General features: G+C 50.1%; 5 protein-coding genes across 5 annotated transcripts; 2 read left to right on the plus strand and 3 right to left on the minus strand.

Moving 5' to 3' along the window:
• Positions 1-8,118: 8,118 nt before the first annotated feature.
• VC83_01317 (uncharacterized protein) lies at positions 8,119-8,476 on the plus strand (the record flags this gene model as incomplete). The annotated part of the gene is made up of 2 exons (XM_024465000.1): positions 8,119-8,252; positions 8,302-8,476. 2 exons carry the CDS (start codon positions 8,119-8,121, stop codon positions 8,474-8,476), a joined length of 309 nt encoding a protein of 102 aa, XP_024327878.1.
• Positions 8,477-12,259: 3,783 nt separating this feature from the next.
• VC83_01318 (uncharacterized protein) lies at positions 12,260-15,987 on the plus strand (the record flags this gene model as incomplete). The annotated part of the gene is made up of 3 exons (XM_024465001.1): positions 12,260-12,633; positions 12,691-12,887; positions 12,944-15,987. Exons 1-3 carry the CDS (start codon positions 12,524-12,526, stop codon positions 15,985-15,987), a joined length of 3,351 nt encoding a protein of 1,116 aa, XP_024327881.1. The 5' UTR covers positions 12,260-12,523.
• A 493-nt stretch (positions 15,988-16,480) lies between these two features.
• VC83_01319 (uncharacterized protein) lies at positions 16,481-16,939 on the minus strand (the record flags this gene model as incomplete). The annotated part of the gene is made up of 1 exon (XM_024465002.1): positions 16,481-16,939. One exon carries the CDS (start codon positions 16,937-16,939, stop codon positions 16,481-16,483), a length of 459 nt encoding a protein of 152 aa, XP_024327882.1.
• Positions 16,940-17,935: 996 nt separating this feature from the next.
• Positions 17,936-18,451, minus strand: VC83_01320 (uncharacterized protein; the record flags this gene model as incomplete). Its single annotated transcript, XM_024465003.1, has 1 exon — positions 17,936-18,451. The coding sequence occupies one exon, from the start codon at positions 18,449-18,451 to the stop codon at positions 17,936-17,938; it is 516 nt and encodes a 171-aa protein (XP_024327613.1).
• A 115-nt stretch (positions 18,452-18,566) lies between these two features.
• On the minus strand, positions 18,567-18,964 carry VC83_01321 (uncharacterized protein; the record flags this gene model as incomplete). The annotated part of the gene is made up of 2 exons (XM_024465004.1): positions 18,567-18,854; positions 18,923-18,964. The coding sequence occupies 2 exons, from the start codon at positions 18,962-18,964 to the stop codon at positions 18,567-18,569; spliced, it is 330 nt and encodes a 109-aa protein (XP_024327612.1).
• Between the last annotated feature and the right edge of the window lie 739 nt (positions 18,965-19,703).

Here is a 19,703-nt window from a genome sequence, read left to right on the forward strand (position 1 = left end):
GTCAAGCTTCGTGAACACTGCGGCCCCACTTAGGCGGTCGAGTATTTCCGAAATAAGAGGGATTGGGTGTCGATTCTTCACTGTCATGGCGTTAAGCCCTCGATAATCGACACATAGGCACTTGGGGCCATCTGGCTTTGGGACGAAAAGGATGGGCGCTCCAGCTGGGCTCGTCGAGTGACGGATCCAGCCCCTCTGAAGCGAATCCTCAATGTAACCCCTAAGCGTCGCCAACTCCTTCTCTGAGAGGCTGTAGATTGGTCCCCACGGGGGTTGCTTCCCCTCCTCAATATCGATGGCATGCTCTGCCCTCTTTGAGTATTCTGGGAGCGACGCTGCCCCTTCATCGTCAAAGACGTCCTCAAAAGATTGGTATTCCCTTGGAACTGTTGGTGTAGGTTGGGGTTCCTGGGGGTCGTCCATTCGGTGTAGCATTGCTACATACACTGGTCCGCCTTGCCCCCGCAGCTCTTCCGCTTCCTCGTTTGAGAGATATTGGATGTTGTCAGTAGGGAATCTCCACGTCCCCTGCGTCCAATTAATCACTGGGTTTTCGCGGAGAAGCCATGGATACCCTAACATGAGGTCATATTCCTCCATAACCGTAGACGCAAAGAGGTGTTCTCTTTCTTGCATCTTGCCCCCATCGTCCTTGATGCGGAGGGTGAGCTGAGACTTCCCGAAGAGAGGTATTTCCTGGCTTCCTACACCCCTTGCTGTGGTGTAGCTTGGTTCCCACACTCCCCCGAGCTCTTTTGCCACTAAGTGGGATATGAGGTTGGCGGTTGTGCCGCTGTCAACGAGCGCGCGAAGGGGTCACCACGCTTCCGCTCCTCGTACGTCGACGAGAATCGACAGGCTGTTCTTCCCCTGGGTAACCGCTCCATCCATCGGGATTTGGATAGAGGGCCCTAGTTTTTTGGTTGCAGGATGCTTTTTAGCTGGCTCCCCTGCTGTACCGCTCGGATGCGCTGCGCACCCTCGCCGTTCCTTAAGAAACACTGAGCGGTGCGGTGTCCCTCCTTTCCACAATGGAAACAGAGGTTGTTGTCCCTTCGCCGCTTCTCTTCCTCATCTGAGAGACGCGAGCGCTTCACTCCCGCTCTTTCTCCGCTTCGACTTCCCTGGTGGGGGTGCGAACCCCTCTTGTGAGGATTCTCCCCCCTCTTTTCTTCCTTGTGGTCCTTCTGACCCCCCTTTTCCTGGCCCTTTGGTAGGTTGGCTTGTTCAAACCGGGAGGCGAGCGCTATAAGGGCACTTCGCGTCCGCGGAATCTCAGGATAAGTGATTACCCTCAAGCGTAGATCGGGCCGGAGCTTTGCGAGGAAGTGCTGAACTCGATGTTCTTCACTGTATGCCTTCAACTCCTCCTCTAACGTCTCGAGATAGGTCGCAAAGGTTTGCGCAGACTGTCCGGGTCGCTGGCGCGCCTCCTCGTATTTGATCGCTGTCGAGAGGCCCTGATTAACTGGATCCTCAACGAGGTCAAGAAGGAACTTCTTGAACCCCTTCTAAGTCTTCTGGAAGTCAGGTTCCTTCTTGTGTCGAAGCCATGCGTCTCGAGGTTCGCCCTCGAGCCACGTTGCCGCCAAGTCACAGCGGAGCTCGTCTGATTTATTCAGACTTGGCTCTAACCGAAAGCTTAACTTGCAGCTTGTGACGAATTCCGAGTGCTCTCTGACCGTTCTTCCCTTGTATGGGGCGATCTGCCGGGGTCTTATGCTCTTCGGCAGTCCCCCGTAAGAGACGGAGCTGGATGATGCGACACTTTGGTCGTCGACAGGGAGGCCTGGTGGTAGAACTTCCGCAACGTCCCCGTCTTCCAACCGCTTCCTTAGCTGCTCAATTTGCTCGGCTGCCTCCTTGAGCTGGAGCTTCGCGAGGAGTTCTTCCTCGATGGCCTGGGCAGTTGCTAGCTGGGCCTCAATCCCTTGCTGACTTTCAGCTGGCGGCAGAGACGCTGCTTCGCGACTGCCACTCCCTTCGGTGTCTGCGGTCTGAGTGCGGGTGCGTGGCGGCATGGTTTCGGCTTCTCTTTTATTCCCTCACTGGGCTACTCTTCCTAATCGTAGGAATGGTGGAGCGTTCAGAATGTAAAGGACTTCTTGGTGAGTAGGGCAGTGGGAAGTCACGGGAAGGAATATACGTAGAATCCTGGTCTATTGATACGAAGACTGAATGCTGACCCTCCTCCGAAGGTCCGTGTTCCTACTATATAGTTCTACGTGTCTTGTCCGGACCGACATGCCTCCGTCTTGGCACTGAAGGGCACGTGAGTATTGCCCGCACGTGATTCGGTTCGTGACACGCAGCCTGGTAGCCTTTCTCTTTCTTCTATGGGCAGCGGGGTGGCTTACATGTCCCCATCTGATTTCTGATTTCTGATTTCTGATTTCTGATTTCACTTTACTCCGACATCAATAGTGTGAGTTGGTGTCAGTGGCGTGGCGGATGGAAAATTCACACTCGCATCTTCTAACAGAATAAGCCTTGGAGAAGAGTAGTCGAGTATTAAGTAGAGCATCTTGAGAGTACTGTGCCTGTTATCACTCAGCTGTTTAGTCGCCATCTTTCCAACACATGCAGTCTGTTATGTTTGCCCGTTTACTAGCTGTGCTGTAATCGTGCATTCCCTTCACTTCATGGAAGCATATAGCTGGTTACATTCCCCTCACTTCATGGAAGCATATAGCTGGTTACGTCGGTCTATTTCCAACTTCCTCCGGCCAAGTCCTCCGGATATATCACTTCTCTAGCCGTTTGTGCTGTTGGAGGTCGACCTGTAACGTTGGTATCCAAGGCTCCAACAGAATATGAGAATATGGGACAGGACCAACAGGATACGGGATATGACCAACAGGATAGGGATAGAACCAACAGGATATGGAATAGAACCAACAGGATATGGGATATACCTCCCTGCCGTATAACGAGTAGTCCTCGAACTGTTCTCCTCCTTAACTGCCAGCCTCCCCCCCCCCACCCCCTCCCCCGGCCACCTTCGTGCCTTCCCCTATACATCCATGCTGCTCCTCATGGCGAGATAGCTCAAGCAAGCTCTAATCGTCATGCGATCTAATTAAGAGGTGCATCAGATACTCCTCAACCGTCCCCTCCTCCTCTCCTTCTCTGAACCATATATCCCGCATCACTTATATTGAATCCTGCATAATCGTGGGTTGAATAACCCACTGCTATGCGGTGGGCGCAAGTGAGTTGCATCGCGAAAGCGAGTTTCACCGCCCCAGATTTCTCAACCACCCAATTTGTATTGCAATTGAATCTTCATCTTCTTCATCTTCTGACGCAATTGAATCACGGCCCCATATACTCCTTTTCACGCTTGTTTTCCTGGATCTGTCATGCCTGAGTTCCTGTAAGGACCCCTCCTTTTTGTAAGACCTTCCGATTCCCTCGAATCCTAGACTTCTGTTAATTTTGAACCCTATTATGAAGGTCTTCGTACTGCCGGTCCCGGACTTCTGCAGTCAGAAGGACGTTCTGGACCCCTCGTATTGTAGAGTCGATTTTCCGGCGTGTAGGACTACTAAATATATCAATCTTCTCTGAGATTTTTGATGCTATTTCTTGAAGAGATCTCTCAGCTTGAACACCTCTTACTGGTGTTTGAGGACAGGTTAATTCAATCGCTGTCGCCATTGACATCGCCATCGCTGGTACCATATACGTCTTCATTTTCTTAAGAGCTTTCTGGCAATTAATTGGCCAGATCCCAGACTTTCGGAAGGCACCTTGAATAGTCTCTTCTTTCATAGTCTTTTCCCTGATTTCCGTTAAGTCCCGGAAGAACGATGAAACTGTATATTCAATATCTAGACGCCGGGTTGCATCTTGTACAGCCTTCCGGTGCCAGTGTTTATACGGCTGAAAAACACCGACATCAAGAGGTTGAAGAACATGCGTCAAGTGGCTAGGAAAAGGAAACGGGTGTATATTAGCTTCTGTAGCTTTAATAATAAACTCCGGGGTCATATGACTACCGTGTTGATCCATTAATAAAACCCTAGGATGTGCATTTGCCCCAGCTTGTATATGAAGAATCAAGTGATCAAGATATTCAAGAGCTAATTGGGAGTTGATATATCCGGAATCAGACATTAATACCCTTGTATTTCCGTCTAATAAGGTATACCAATTCGTCATATGATTCACACCTTGTACAATTAGAACAGGAGGAATAGTTGTTCCATTTGCAATAATCGATTCTATAACGGTAATAGAACGTCGATTTTCAGGGCTAGGTGTATACAATGGCTATAGTTTATTAGCTAACGTATTTCCCAATCGAACCGTGCACCCAGTCGAACCGTGCAAAATAACCACCAAAATACAACTTCGTAGGTATATTATAACAACAACCCTTTAAAACACTCTAGCTATCTACAGTAATTGAATCTAATACCTCGTTGCATATACGAGCATTATGTCCAACTTGATTACATGTGCCACATCGTCGTGGTTTCCCTTTCCTGCGCTGACCCTGTGTGGCATCACCACCCTCCTCCTCCTGAGTTTGAGTACTCCATACGAGCTCATCACCTCCTCAATTGTCAAGCTTCCACCTAATTGAATACGCTTTCTTCGCTTGTTTGCCCTTCGCTTTTTGAGTGCATTCGCCTGCTGTAGCGCCTTGACTTCAGCTTTAAGGAGTGTAAATGAATGGGCTATTATTTGAGCTCCTTTAGCAAGCTGGTTAAATGCCTCATTTATTGAGCTTGGAGAGCTATTCTGATGTCGTACGATTCGATTCTTAAGGTGTGTTGTTTGGAATTCAACTTCAGTCGCATTCTGGGGTGTCTTTGAGGTCCAAGTCTCCTATTCAACAGGTGGTGGGGTTGGTGTTTTTAGTCGGAGATCAAGGTGCGAAAGGACAGTATTTGGATCGTATGGAACTAACCCTATAACTAAGTTAGTAGTATTTACTATAAAGATTATTATAATTACCTGTTGCTCGAAAGCCACTCTTAATATTCTGCTCTGTAAATGCAGCTTTATATGCTTCTTTAAAGGCAGAGAGGAACTCAAGCTTTGTGATATGGTGAATACGGAGTCGTACGAGACCCTCGACCTGCTTTCCGTACGAGGACTTTAGTGGGCTAAAACACCCAACATCAAGAGGCTGGAGGAGGTGTGATGAATGTGGTGGCATACAGAGGGTAATAATTAGGTGCTCTTGACAATACTGTGTCTATAGGGGTACTCTGACCTTGGACCTCCTTTTACTTCCTATAGGCTACGAACCTAAGAGAAGGTTCTATGGGATTCTCTTATGTCGACTACAGTTACCAAGCCTGGTAAGTCATGGAAAGTCTTGGAAAATGAGAGAACTACATTCCTTTAGCATAAATAGGATTGCCCTTTCCTTAAGAAAGGGCAAGCAGACAATACAGTAAATTGACTATCACATACTTCCACGTCTTTTCCAAGCTTCCAAGCATTCATCTTGTTACTCCTTGTTTCTGAAAAGTCAGTGAGGTGTTAACCTCTGACTTACCCCTGAGTTCCCAGACTCAACATTTGTTGCAACTTCTCTGAACCACTTCACTACATCACACACCTGATTGCTGCGTTGTGGAATAGTCTAAGCTACGACCCTTTGGCTCTGTTTTCTAAGACAGTGTGTTGTCTTAGTAAATTCATCCCTTCCTTGGGTGGCTAGATTCTCACATCTGGTGCACGCACCATTACATTTTCGTCCAAACTTCGTTTTAATCTCCGTACGACGCGTGATAAAGTTCGAGGTCCAATTCTTACCTACAGGTGACGCGTCGCGTTCAGCGGAGTAGGTCCGCCATTTCTCGTTCAGCAGCTGGCCGAGGTGGGAATCCACGCGAATCAAGGTCAAGAATGTATCGTACGATAGCTTCCTCTTCTTGAGAAGTAAGCCTTTGAGTATTTGAGGGTGTGTTGCATCGGGGAGCTGTTTTATCCTATCACGAAGGGTTTGAGGAGGTATATCGTATGCTATTGCAGCAGCTCGTACACTTCGAAATTGATATAATTTAATTGCTTGTATAGCTAAAAGAATCCTACCTTCTTGATTAGAAGAATAAGCTTGTGTTGGAGACATATTAGTTGTATGGAAGGAAGACGCATTTTGGTGGTTATTTTGCACGGTTCGACTAGGTGCACGTGTCATGACACTCCTTCGATATTTGTGTCACGACCCTTTGATTCGCTTTAGTCTCTAGTACTTATTGTAATGGTGGGTGCACCAGATGTGAGAATCTAGCCACCCAAGGAAGGGATGAATTTACTAAGACAACACACTGTCTTAGGAAAAAGAGCCAAAGGGTCGTAGCTTAGACTATTCCACAACGCAGCAATCAGGTGTGTGATGTAGTGAAGTGGTTCAGACAAGTTGCAACAAATGTTGAGTCTGGGAACTCAGGGGTAAGTCAGAGGTTAACACCTCACTGACTTTTCAGAAACAAGGAGTAACAAGATGAATGCTTGGAAGCTTGGAAAAGACGTGGAAGTATGTGATAGTCGATTTACTGTATTGTCTGCTTGCCCTTTCTTAAGGAAAGGGCAATCCTATTTATGCTAAAGGAGTGTAGTTCTCTCATTTTCCAAGACTTTCCATGACTTACCAGGCTTGGTAACTGTAGTCGACGTAAGAGAATCCCATAGAACCATCTCTTAGGTTCGTAGCCTATAGGAAGTAAAAGGAGGTCCAAGGTCAGAGTACCCCTATAGACAAATTATGTCATAGACAAATTATGTCATAGACAAATTATGTCATAGACAAATTATGTCATAGACAAATTATGTCAGAACTTAACCAATCTTGTGGGTAACTAAAGAGCGATGACATGTAATGAATCATAGAGAGTTGTAGAGATATGCTATGTGGTAATATCGGCCCAGTAACTAAGGAGCGATGACATGTAATGAATCATAGATGGTTGTAGCAATCGTTGAGTAGTATTGCTCTTGTTGTTGGTGTGATAAACCAAAATATGTATAGTGACTTGTAGGTTTGAGGAGGAGATTTCCAAGTTTGCTCTTGATTTTGATAGCAAACTGAGTGCAACGAATGTCAGTATGACACTTATTTCACTATGTCATTTACTTCACCTGCTTCGCTCACTTCGCTCACTTCGCTTCACTTGCTGACCTAGATCAGCCCAAATGTTGACTACTGGCTTAGGCTCTCTTGTTATTGGCTTGCTGCACTAGGGCTCGCTTAGCTAGGGTTCAGTTAATTAGTGCCTTCACTTATTTGGCACTAGGGATTTTTACTGTTATATAAGCACTTATTGCTCATGTCTCTTATTGATCTTTAGCTAGCAAATTATATACTACTTGGCATTCTTGCAATTCCTCCTGCTTCGACTTACTTTGCATTCCCTTACTTCGAGTCGAACCACTTGGCCAACCTGTTAGTCTCACCACTTGACCCCTGTGGTATAAAGTATATGCTTTGGAGCCTGAACTACTATACCTTGTCCTACTGCTTCGAGTATCGAAGTCTTCACATTATACTTCAGATACTTCTGCAGACTTGAAGGTCAGCCTCGGTTCGAACTGTCCTTACATATCACCAGGCTGAATATCATGGGCTTCACACTAAGTTATTCAATTCTTGAATTAATCTTGTACATCCTTAACATCTTGTGCACTGACTCGGTTTCGTGCAATTGGCTTTGTTTTTAGTGTATGAAGAAAACCCGGGGTTGTTTTTATGTAGTTTTGAAACCATCGCCAGGACGGTCATGGTCTGCCTTCTAGATCCTTTAGGTATTGATTATCGCAAAGACCATCTGTTTCATAGCCCCGAGGCCTGTCCTGTGCATATTGTCTGCATATGTAATAATAGCTTCGTGTTGTGGCCTAGAGAGGATTCGATTCTGGCCTCCCGTGTATTATATGAGGGCAGTCGTCGCCGCGTTGCTTCTTTCGTCGTATCCTCGATTTGAGGGTTTGAGGATTCACGTGGAAAATACATGCGGCGGTAGTCTCACTCTCGTCAGGATTGGCAGTAGCCCAGGCAATTGCCTGGGCTATAGCCTCTTCGTATTCGTGGGTTGCAGGTGGTGGCATTGTTCAAGGTTCAATTGCAATACAAATTGGGTGGTTGAGAAATCTGGGGCGATGCAACTCGCTTGCGCCCACCGCGTAGCGGTGGGTTATTCGACCCACGATTATCCTCTAACTTATCCTGTCAGTCGTCTTCCTACTCGCCAAGAATTCCTGTTAAAAGAATGGGCAAAAGTTTTATATACCCGGTAAGTTCATAAATAAGTTTTATATACCATGGTGATTCTTACTAAGCAGGAAACCACTCAACGTGCTCGGTGCGTTGCCTCCCTCCCTTGCGTTGCCTCCCTCGCCATTGCTCCCCCTCGCCGTCACCCTCCTCGCTGTCCCAGCTGACTCGCTATCCGCTGCCCTCACTGAGGCACTCGACGACTCTTCGGAAGCCCTCGTCGCGAGGCATCGGAAGTCCTAAGCTCGGCTCAGGCCCACGAGGATGGCTTCTCTTGGCGAGCTGACCGTTCCTATGAACGGTCAGCTCTACCTCGACCTAGACGATTCAACGATCATCGTCTTTTCCAACCTGTTCATCGTCTTAACGTGGCCATTAGACACCCAAAATGCCTCAAAAAAGGCCGATTACAGTCGACCAGCGGCATGCCCTTCGACACTGGGCCCACCAACAAGTTCCAAAGCCAACTCAGCGGCAGTGTATCGAATGGTTTGAAAGACAATATCATCACAAGTTAAGCCAGTCGACTATTTCTGAATCACTAAGTAGCAACTTTGAGGCCCTTGATAAGAACCAAGACACTGGAATTCAACGCCGTCGACTAGGCCAGTGGCCAAAGCTAGAGAATATCCTTTGGGAGTGGCAGAATCGGATTGAAGAAAAAGGAGGGTTTGCAACTGGCAATATACTACAGCAGAAGGCACAGCAGATCTGGAAACGACTGCCAGAATATGCTGGCCAAGAGTGCCCATCGTTTTCTACTGGCTGGCTCGAAAAATTCAAAAAGCGGCATCATATACAATCACGACAGCGGTTTGGAGAGGCGGCATCAGTTCCGGAAAACGTCGAGGAAGAAATGAGGGCACTACGGACAATAGCAGGGGAGTTTCAAGAAGAGGATATATACAATATGGACGAAACTGGACTCTTCTGGAAGATGATGCCATCACGAGGCCTGTCATCGCAACTCCAATCTGGTGTGAAGAAGAATAAGACTCGGATCTCCCTGGTTTTCTGCGTCAACGCTACTGGAACAGACCGACTCCCTGTTTGGGCAATTGGCCATGCAAAAGCACCTCGAGCACTACAACGAATCAATATACCAACAATGGGGGCACAATGGAAAGTGAATAAGAAGGCTTGGATGACTGGAATACTTATGAGCGAATGGCTTCAAGCCTTTTATCAGCATATTGGAACTACTCGGCAAATACTCTTAACAATGGACGGCTTTTCAGCACACTATACAGGGGCTGAGCTTAACCCTCCTCCCCCTAATATCCGCATTTGTTGGCTTCCAGCTAACAGTACCAGTCGTTTCCAGCCTCTTGATCAAGGAATTATTCAAAAAAAAGCTTATTATCGACAACATTGGCTTCGGTTTATAATCGACACTATCGATTCAAATCAAGATCCACAGAAACTTATGAATCTTCGACTCGCTCTTCGCTGGATTATTCGTGCTTGGAATACAGAAGTTTCAAACACTACGATATACAACTGCTTCCGGAAATCTACACTTGTTTCAAATCCAATTAGCCTTCCAACAATAACGATGCCTACTGGAATACAAGAACTCTACAACCAAGCGATAACTACAGCATCAATTACAGACTCAATGGCTATTTCGAACTTTCTAAACCCTGTGGAAGAGGCTAGAGCAGTGGAAGGACAGACTACCGATGAAGAACTACTTGAGGAGATAATAGAGGGGCAACTTGGGCATCAGAACTCTCAAAATGATGACGAAGAGGAGGAGCAGCCTGAGCAGCCTGCGCCTACAGCAAAGGAGGCCCAGGATGCCCTCCAGATACTGATTGAGTATTCTGAAGGCCAGGATGCTCTTACTACGGGGCATATACGGGCACTAGAGTGGCTGCAAACAGCCATTGAGGCTATTCGAGCACAGTCACAGCAGCAGGTTACGTTAGATAGGTGGCTTACATAATATTACTCTATATAACGTACTCCACAAGCGAGCGGCGCACACAAGTAAGTGGCGCACGCATCACGAATTCTAACGCGTATAGTATCCTTTAAATCAATATGTCTCAACCAATTGACCTGCAATTAATCCACAAAGAGGGTCGAATGACTCTTGCACTCCAAGCCTATAAAAACGGCCATTTTACGAGTGTTAGAGGTGCTGCGGTCGCGTACGATCTTCCTGAGTCCACTCTGCGGGCGCGCGTTAAAGGACGGACCGCGCGACGCGATTTACGGTCCGCAAACCTCAAACTTACAGCTACTGAGGAGTTAACACTTATCCAATGGATATTATCTATGGAGGAACGAGGCCTACCACTTAGAGCTAATTCCTTTCGACAAATGGCAAATCTACTTCTTCAAAAATGGACTGACGCAGACCAGGATCAGACTCCTACAGTTGGCCAGAACTGGGTTTATAATTTCGTACGACGACACAACTCCCTCCAATCAAAATACACCCGTAAATACGACTATCAGCGGGCAAAATGCGAAGATCCTACGATTATTCGGGACTGGTTTCGGCTTGTATGGAATACAATTGCTAAATATGGGATTCAAGAGGAGGACATCTACAACTTTGACGAGACTGGGTTTCAAATGGGAGTAGTCACGACCGCGAAGGTAATTACAGGTTCTGAGCGGGCTGGCAAGCCAGTTTGCGTACAGCCAGGGAACCGCGAATGGGTTACTGTTATTGAATCAATATCTTCAGACGGATGGAGCTTGCCAGCAATGGTTATTTTTGAGGGCAAGGTTCATATATCTACTTGGTACACAGACACTTTGCCTTTAGACTGGACAATTGCAGTTAGTGAAAACGGGTGGACGGACGATTCTCTAGGCCTTGCTTGGCTTACGGACGTCTTTCAGAAGCATACAAAGGACCGTACGAAGGGGGTTTATCGGCTTCTTATTCTCGACGGACACGGGAGCCATTCGACTCCAGAGTTTGACCTATTCTGTTCCGAGCACTCAATTATTACGCTTTGCATGCCGCCACATTCATCACATCTCTTACAGCCATTAGACGTTAGCTGTTTTGCGGTTCTAAAACAGTCATACGGACAACAAATTGAAAGATATATGCAGGTTGGACTAAACCATATTGACAAACCGGATTTCCTTACAGCCTACCTTTCGGCCCGCAAAGAGTCTATGGCCCTTAATGTGGTCCGTAGTGGGTTTGCAGCTACAGGTCTAGTCCCGTACGACCCAGAACGAGTGCTGTCAAAGCTTAATACTCAGTTACGGACGCCAACTCCACCTCTGCTTCTTCCTGCCCTACAAGACTGTTGGGTACCCGAAACGCCTCATAATGCTAGTCAATTAGAGCTTCAGGCTACAGCAATTAAGGGGCGCATTCAACGTCGTACAGCAGGTTTATCAAGTCCTACAGATCAGGCGTTCCAGCAGCTAGTTAAAGGCTGTCAAATGGCTATGCATAATGCGGCTCTTCTAACGGAGGAAAACAAGCAATTGCGGACCGAAAATGAAAGACAAAAGAAGAAGAGAGCAGTAAGGAGGTCGTATGTAGCTAAAGGAGGTGTTTTGACAGTCCAGGAGGGCCTAGATCGACTACAAACAGCAGATATAGATATTGTAGGTAGGGTTGCAGGTCAACCTACAGAGCCACAAACTCGTGCACCACGGACGTGTAGTATGTGTAAATCACTCGCGCATACTGCCCGTACGTGTCCATTAACGGAGGTTTCTAATTAGGGTAGTTCTATAGGGTTTAATAAATTGTATTGTTGTGAAATTAACCTCTAGAGTTATAGAATTCGTGATGCGTGCGCCACTCACTTGTGTGCGCCGCTCGCTTGTGGAGTACGTTAACAATATATACGATAAGACGATGGAAATGCTTGCTACGGATGCCATCGTCTTAACAAGGGTTTGACTGTATATAAAACTTATCACGTCAAATGCAGGGTATATAAAACTTTTGCCCTAAAAGAATATATATCTTGCCAAGAATCTCCGCCAAGACCATTCCGCCCCGCCCAGCCCCACTCGTCATTGCTTGTCAGGTCAGTGAAAGGTAAAGGAAAAAAGAAAATGCGAGAGCGAAAGACTGGCGGCAAGGCCCTTGATCAAAGCTGCAAAAGCCTGTAAGATTACTGTGGCGTTTGCCTCAAATCCTCCAAACGTCGTTTTATCCACCACTTACTCCTCCTACTCACCCACTCCTCACTTCTCTGCGTATAGCCTGAGTGAAAACTCCCCCGACTCGCTATACTCGTCCATCCTCAGACCCTCATAATTCCCTCATCACCCACTCCAGCCCGCGGAGCCATCTGCATGAATGCGATCAGTTACTACAGTGAGGTCACGCGCTGGCTGTTGAGCCATGCCACCGACACCGATATGTCTCTCGTGCAGTCGATTGTGACCTGTGGCGCCCTCTTCTGGTCAGTCCACACGCGAGCAGATACCTAGAGAGGCAACAAACTGACCATACCCTGCAGGCTCCTCCATCGTGCATGGCTCACTCTCTGGAAGCCGGTCCCAGATCTCATCACTATCCTCGGCGTCGAAGTCTTAGAGCCTCCGGAGGTCTCGTTGACGGGCATAAAGGCCGATGCCGTCACTCTCCACTGGGCTGGGCCTGGACACACGAAAGTGGTGCTCAAGAAGTACTTGATCCAGGTCAACGGTGTTAATGGTAACTACAACCCCGCTCCTCACGGCTGAGGCATATAGCTAATCCACGCTCCGCAGTTGGCGAATCGTCACGTCTCGAGACCGCCATCACTGTAACAGGACTTAAGCCGGGCCACTTCTACAACGTCCGAGTCATAGCCGTGGGCAACAACAACTTCCAAGCCGGCAGCCGTGTCATTCGCCTGCGAACCTACAATCGTGATGGCCGACCAGACCTAGGCGGACGCATACTGAACAACCTCGCAAGCGAAGACGCTGCAGGCACCGTAGTCTATAGCAGCGACGAGTCAGCGGGCGTCCGCAGCCATGGAGTTGGGATTGAGGCGGCTTCGATGCCCGAGGGCTTATCGGCGTTGGCGCGAGAGCCAAACAGTCGTGCTGGCTCGAGGAGGAACACAGGTGCACGGAAGCACTCGCCGTCGACGGCGAGCGAGCACCCACCCATACCGTCGAATTTACCGGAAGGATCTATGCTCCAGCTTACGGAGCGGTTTGAATCGATACGTGGAGAGACGGAGGAGGTGATTTCGCAAGTGGCTAAGGATGCGGATGAATTTAAAGCGCAGATTGCGGAGCTGATACGCGAGAGGGGCGAGAAGAGGCACCTATTGAAGGAGAAGGAGGATGCGAGTGAGAGGCTGAAGAAGGAGGTGCATTCGTCGGAACGACTGAACCGGCAGGCACAGACAAGGAAGACGCAGAAGGAGAAGGCGGTGAAAGAGCGGGAAGCGGAGAGGATGAAGATGAATGATGAGATGAAGAAGTGGGAGAAAGATATCCAGGAAATGCAGGCGGAGAGGGAGCTGTGGGAGAAGGAGAAGGATAAGATTGCGTCGGATGCAACCAAGAAGGTGGACGAGCTGAAGAAGATCCTGAGGAAACGACAAAACTCGCTGAATTCTATGGAGGAGGAAATCCGTGTCAAGGGATTGCAGATCAAGGAGCTGGAAGAGGAAAGACAGAAACTCCCTGGTGCTCAGGATGAGGAAGCGAAAGCCCTGGAGGCTGCTGACAGGCTTCGGGATTTACAATGGGACCATACAGAACGGGAGTTGATGACAAGATACAACGCCCAGAGCATCACCGTTCGAAACCTCGAGACAGACCTCCACAAGGCACAGGCGCACTTTCAGATTCTGAACGCACCTCAAATAGCCAACCCCCTCCTTCCGATGGGCGACAGCTCTGGGGTGTCGTTCGATATCAGCGGGCAGCCACGGCCGAAGCGTCGGAATCGACAGCGCAAGTCACGTACGAACACGATATCCTCGCCTGTCGATGCGTATCCAATTACCGACTCGGCGTTTCCCAGCGGGAGCATCTATAATAACATGGCTCTAAATGCTGCCCCAAGCTTTGCTCCGGGGCCGTATTTCGACATGAGCGCTAATTCTGGTGCTGGCACTTCCCCTGACCACCATCATGGCATGAGCGAGGCTGATATCCGTTCCCTCACTGCTGGTGAACCTCTCAGTCCAACTGCGACATCTCTACTGCCATCGAATATATTTATCGATGATGACCCGATGGAGAACCCAACGCGTTCCTCTTTCGGTCCCGCCCAATTCCCTACCCTTGGCCCGTCAATTTACGAGGCTGAAGAGCAGCAATCACCAGGATCATCAAGTCACTCAGATAGCCTGGTCTCCAGTCCACGGAATTCCCAGCAGAATCTATGCTTCTCGCTGCAATCGCAAGACAGCCACCCCGATTCGGACAGACGCCCCATCGGTTCCCGCGGTTCTACCGGTGGTGCTTTTGGCGTCATTGGCTCTCCAACCGCCGAAAGCCCCCAGCCTGTAACCAAGCGCTTTGGCGACCTCTTCGCCTTCACCGGCAAGCAGCGCGCAAAGACCCTAAGCAGCGACATCGGCCACCCCCTCGGCTCACTCAAGCCCGGGCAGAGCCAGTCCTTCCCACGCCAGGAAGACGTCGACGCCGCCGCCGCCATCAAAAACCGCCGCACGAGCTTCACCTCCGGCTGGGGCGGAATCCCTTTCCTCAACCGCGCGAGCACCGTCTCCGAGATCACCGAAGGCAACGCCCCAGCACCAAACCGCAACCTCCCCCGCCGCCGTCGCCGCTTCAACATGTTCGGCTCCAGCATCGACGACCCGACCCTCACCGACCGCGACCCGACCAGCCCTCGCCCCGCCTCCATCGCCTCCTCCGATCTCCCCCGCCCATCCACCGATAGCGCGCCCTTCGGCTGGGCCCCATCGGATAGCAACATCCTAACCCGCAACTCCCCTCTAGCGACCAACTGGTCCCTCTCCGTCGCCCAGCCCTGGTCCCGCACCCCCTCCCGCCGCCCCTCCGTCCAATACGCATCCACCACCCAACTCACCACCGGCATTGCAACCGAAGACGACGATTTCCTCCCCCCCGACACCCTGTCCACCGCCTCTCCGCCACCTGTAGGCGTCATCGGCACCCGTCCCCCGTCCCAGATGTCGGCGACTGCTAAACTCAACCCCGCGGCGCCGACATTCAAAGCCATGTTCAGCCGCGCAAAGGACAGCACCCACCACCGTCCCCGCCACGGCTCGGACGAGCACGAGGAGCATATCGACGACTACCCCAGCAGTGTTAGCCGCGCTAGCCGCGACGCGCATAGTGTCCACACTGCCAACAGCGTGGCGGAAAGCTACGACTCCCTCGAGGGCGCGGTGAGCAATACTGCGCTTAGTGAAATCGCCAGCGGGTCATTCGGCGGGAGCAGCGTCGGGCGGGGCGAGAACTCGTTCCAGAAGCTCCTGAGGAAGGGGTCGAGCAGTAAATTCTCCATCTCCTCATTTCGCGGGAAGGAAGTTGGGCTTTTCAGCAAGAGAGGCGAGAGGAACGCTAGCGCAGACCGCTCGAGCAGTTTCGGGGAGGGAGAGGAGGAATTCGCCCTTGGTGTCGGCGGTGTGGGTGGTGTGAGTGTTACTAGCTCGCCCATGCCGCCTGCCTCTGCTGGTGGTGCCGAGAAGGGGGAGGGGAGGATGAGCGTTAATTGGGGGAGGTTTGGGATTAAGAAGAAGGAGAGGGGAAGGGTGAGTGAGGATATGGAGAGGGCTAGTGAGGCGGAGGGGACGGAGGATGAGGGGAGGGGGAGGTAGGGGGGTGGTTGTGGGTGTGGTGTAAGTTAGTGATGTGAGCGAGTAATGATTGAGTTGATTCCCACTCTATTTGATGTATGTTGTGTCGTGTTGTGATGAATGTGAGGTCTATGTGTAATTAGTACTTGCCCTTAATGCGTTTACACCTACCAAATTGGGTGGTAGCAGCATTTGGACAACGTATTATTCCTACCGTTGTAATTTCTCACTTTTAACCCCTAAGACTACTACACAGCACAACAATCGAAAACAAGAACTTGCTCCTTTGAGTCCGCCTATAGCATATCTTCTATAGCATATCTTCTTTCATTATTGTCTATATTTTTTAGAAAGCTATATAGGAAGATGTTAATGCCGAAGGAGACCCTTACAAGGTGTGTAGCCCTAGAAGAGCCGAGTTGGACATCTTCAAACTGGAGCGTGATCTCCTATGGATGTGCAGTCAAAACCACCTTTCCACGCACAAGTCCATCAGCAGTAGCCGTAACAGTAACTAGTCCCAAAGCCTTCTACCCCCCCTTAAAGCGCACAATAGCCAGCGAGAGCCACTATATGCCTTCCGCTCCTTCGACGCGAAAGAAACCATCTCAGCAGGATCCCCATTATCAGTAGCGACTATTTCACCAGGACCGCTGATGGAGAACGTAATACTCGTATCCGCCTGCGCCACGAAGTCGCCCTTACGATCAACGACCTCAACAGTGATAAACGACAGATCAAGGCCGTCGTTTTTAATAGCCGTTCGGTCAGCAGTCATCTTCAACTGCGCCGCCGCCGCCGCCGTCCGCACCGCGTCCCGAGCCCACTCCTTCCCGTTCTTGTAGGTCACCACGTACACCTCCCCAGGCTCATAGACTACATCATTCCACCGGAACCGGTACGTATACGCCTCCCCCTTCTGCCTACCCTGCGATTTCCCATTAACAAACAACTCCGCCTCATCCCCCGCCATGAAACCATGCACCGGCGTCACCAGCCCCACCCGCTCCGGCCAATTCCAATGCGGCAGTATATGCGCGGTCCGCAGATCAGGACGCCAGCGCGACTGGTAGAGGTAAAACCTATCTTCTTAGACCCCGCGAGGTCGAGGATCCCGGAGTAGGAACTGCGAGCGGAGTAATACGGTGTCGGCTCCCCGAGGTAGTCTATCCGTCCAGACCATTTCGCCAGTCACATAGGAGTTCTTGTCATCTGCGGCGAAGACTTTGTCGGGGGAGGACCCGAAGCCCGCAGTGTAGAGCTCGTAGGCGCTGACTTCGTCGCCGGAGGTGTCGTTGACGGGGGCGCTGGTGTAGCCTGTTACTGGGAAGACGTACGTCCCGCGCGTTCTGACTGTTGAGGCAGTCTCGAGCTTACAATCATTTTATTTGGGAAGTTGGCGTGGTAGGCGGGGTAAAGAGGTTGCCTAGCGATACCCGCGAGGTTGGAATAAGCCTCCGTGCCCCGAATGCCCGCGCCCTGGTAGTTGATCGACAGGAAGTCTACGATGCATGTCAGGGGTAGCGTAGTTCTCCGACGCAGTAGACCCCGAAGATGGAAGGGTGGTTGCGGTCCCGCTGAACGAAGGAGCGGAGGCCTTGCTCATGCCAGTCTGGGAAGATGAGGAAGAAATCGGAGGCTGTCTTGCCGATTTCCCAGGAGTCGAAGATTTCGTCTAGAACGAGGATGCCCATGCGGTCGGTGAGGTCGAGGAGTTCGGTGGCGGGGGGGTTATGCGACATTCTGATGGTGTTGCAGCCTAGTTCGAGGAGCTGCTCTAGTCGTCGTTCGGCGGCGCGGACGTTGAAAGCTGCTCCAATGGCGCCGAGGTCGTGGTGGTTATTAATCCCTTGAATGACTACCTTCTCGCCGTTGACGGAGAGGCCGTTGGTGCCGTCTAGTACTACGGTGCGGATGCCAAAGCGAGTCTCGTAGGTGTCAATCACATCACGGCCAGAGAGAAGACGCGTCACGGCAACGTGAGGTTTGGCTTCTGCGCCGGGACTGGACCCCACAATCGTGGATGGCTGATCTTGACTGAGGCCTCGACAGCTTGCCTCTCGCCGACTTGAACGCTCACTGCTGCCTTCGGGAACGAGGTTACTTTAGCTCCCGTGAGTCCAGTGACCGAATCGAAGATGTGCACATTTGTCACTACGTCGATTTTCCGGCTGGTAGTTGCCTTGGTTTCAACCTGGACAACGAGGTCCAGGGTGGCTGATTTAGCGGAGACATCTTTCGATATGATATATGTTCCTGACTGGCCAATATGCGTTGGGCTGACTTTTGTGAGCCAGACATTTCGGTAGATACCACCGCCTGGATACCAGCGAGCGGAATTGGGGGGGTTGTCGACTCGAATGGCCAACTGGTTATCACTGCCCGGCTTGAGATATGGGGTAAGATCCAACCAGATTGCCATTAAGCCAGACAATAGCGTAGGACAAGGCGCCATCAACGTCAAGATAAATAGATTTCCCTGCATCTGCTGGGGCTACTGACAGCTTGCGGCGATGCCAGCCAACTCCATGCACAGGAAGCCGACCCATCCCACCTCCAATTATGGGATTCCCTTCAATATAAAACGGCCCGTTAATAGCCTAGTCATGCGGCAAATCGATCGTATCCCACGCGCTATCATCGAACGTCTTCTGCACATATTTAACATCGCCAACGGGGTTGCCAGCAGGTCGCACATGGTGTTTGGCAGGGTCACTGATAAAGTCATTCCCCGAAGGGAGGATCCATGGCTTCAATATTTTGGCAGTGAAATTCGCCTCGCCCAAGTCGGGGCACTGGTCATAAATCAGCCCATCTGGATAGGGCTCCGAGCGCCAAAACTTCCAGCCGGCATTAACGTCATCGTCGTGACCAAACTTTTCGCTTCGCTCAAGGTTGGAGTAAGCAATACGCGGCTGCCCAACCCGAGAGGAAGCAATATGCGGCTCGTCGGAACGTGCGTCTGTTCACCGCCACTCCTCAACAAAACCTCCACCATAGTTGTCCATAGTATTTAGATAGTAATTATATGCAATTCATTTAATGGAAGGGACTCCTCTATCAAATGCTCGTGAGTGGCTCCTAGAGAACCCCTCTGAAACAGCAACTACTGCCAGTCGGATTTTCAAAGTGCCTAAATCAACGATACAGTCAAGCATCAGCCGACTAGCCCAGCAGCTCCCACACCGAGGGGGCCAGAATAAGCTACTCTCTACTGCGCAGACAGAGGCCATAAAGAAATGGATCCTTGAGCAGTATTACCTAGGGCTTGGAGCAACTAGGAATATGATATTTGCTGCTGTCTGTAAGCTGCGGAGCCCACAGCTGCCCCCGTCACAAAGCTGGCTTACAAAATTTATACAGAATGAGCTTAAGGAATATCACTTTATTACTACGAAGCCAATTGCGCAGCAGCGTACGAAGGCTCAAGATGAGCCTACAGTTCTAAAGTGGTTTCAAGAGTACGGCTGGTTTATACTAGATAGAGCGTGGTATAAAACCAGAGTCAATCTGGAATATGGATGAAACTGGCTTTCGGGTTGGGATTCCAGGTGGAGAGCGTGTGATTGTGCCACAAGCCGCAAAGGAGCTCTACACCCCAAGCCCTGAAAATCGTACGTCTATTACTATACTTGAGGCTGTGTCTGCAACTGGAAAAGTCATACCGCCTGTACTTATAATTCCGGGCAAAATACACATGGATTCTTGGTACCACGCCAACCTTCAAGGCACAGAGC

Source organism: Pseudogymnoascus destructans (assembly GCF_001641265.1).
Source record: "Pseudogymnoascus destructans isolate 20631-21 unplaced genomic scaffold scaffold_2, whole genome shotgun sequence".
NCBI classification, from domain to species: domain Eukaryota; kingdom Fungi; phylum Ascomycota; class Leotiomycetes; order Thelebolales; family Thelebolaceae; genus Pseudogymnoascus; species Pseudogymnoascus destructans.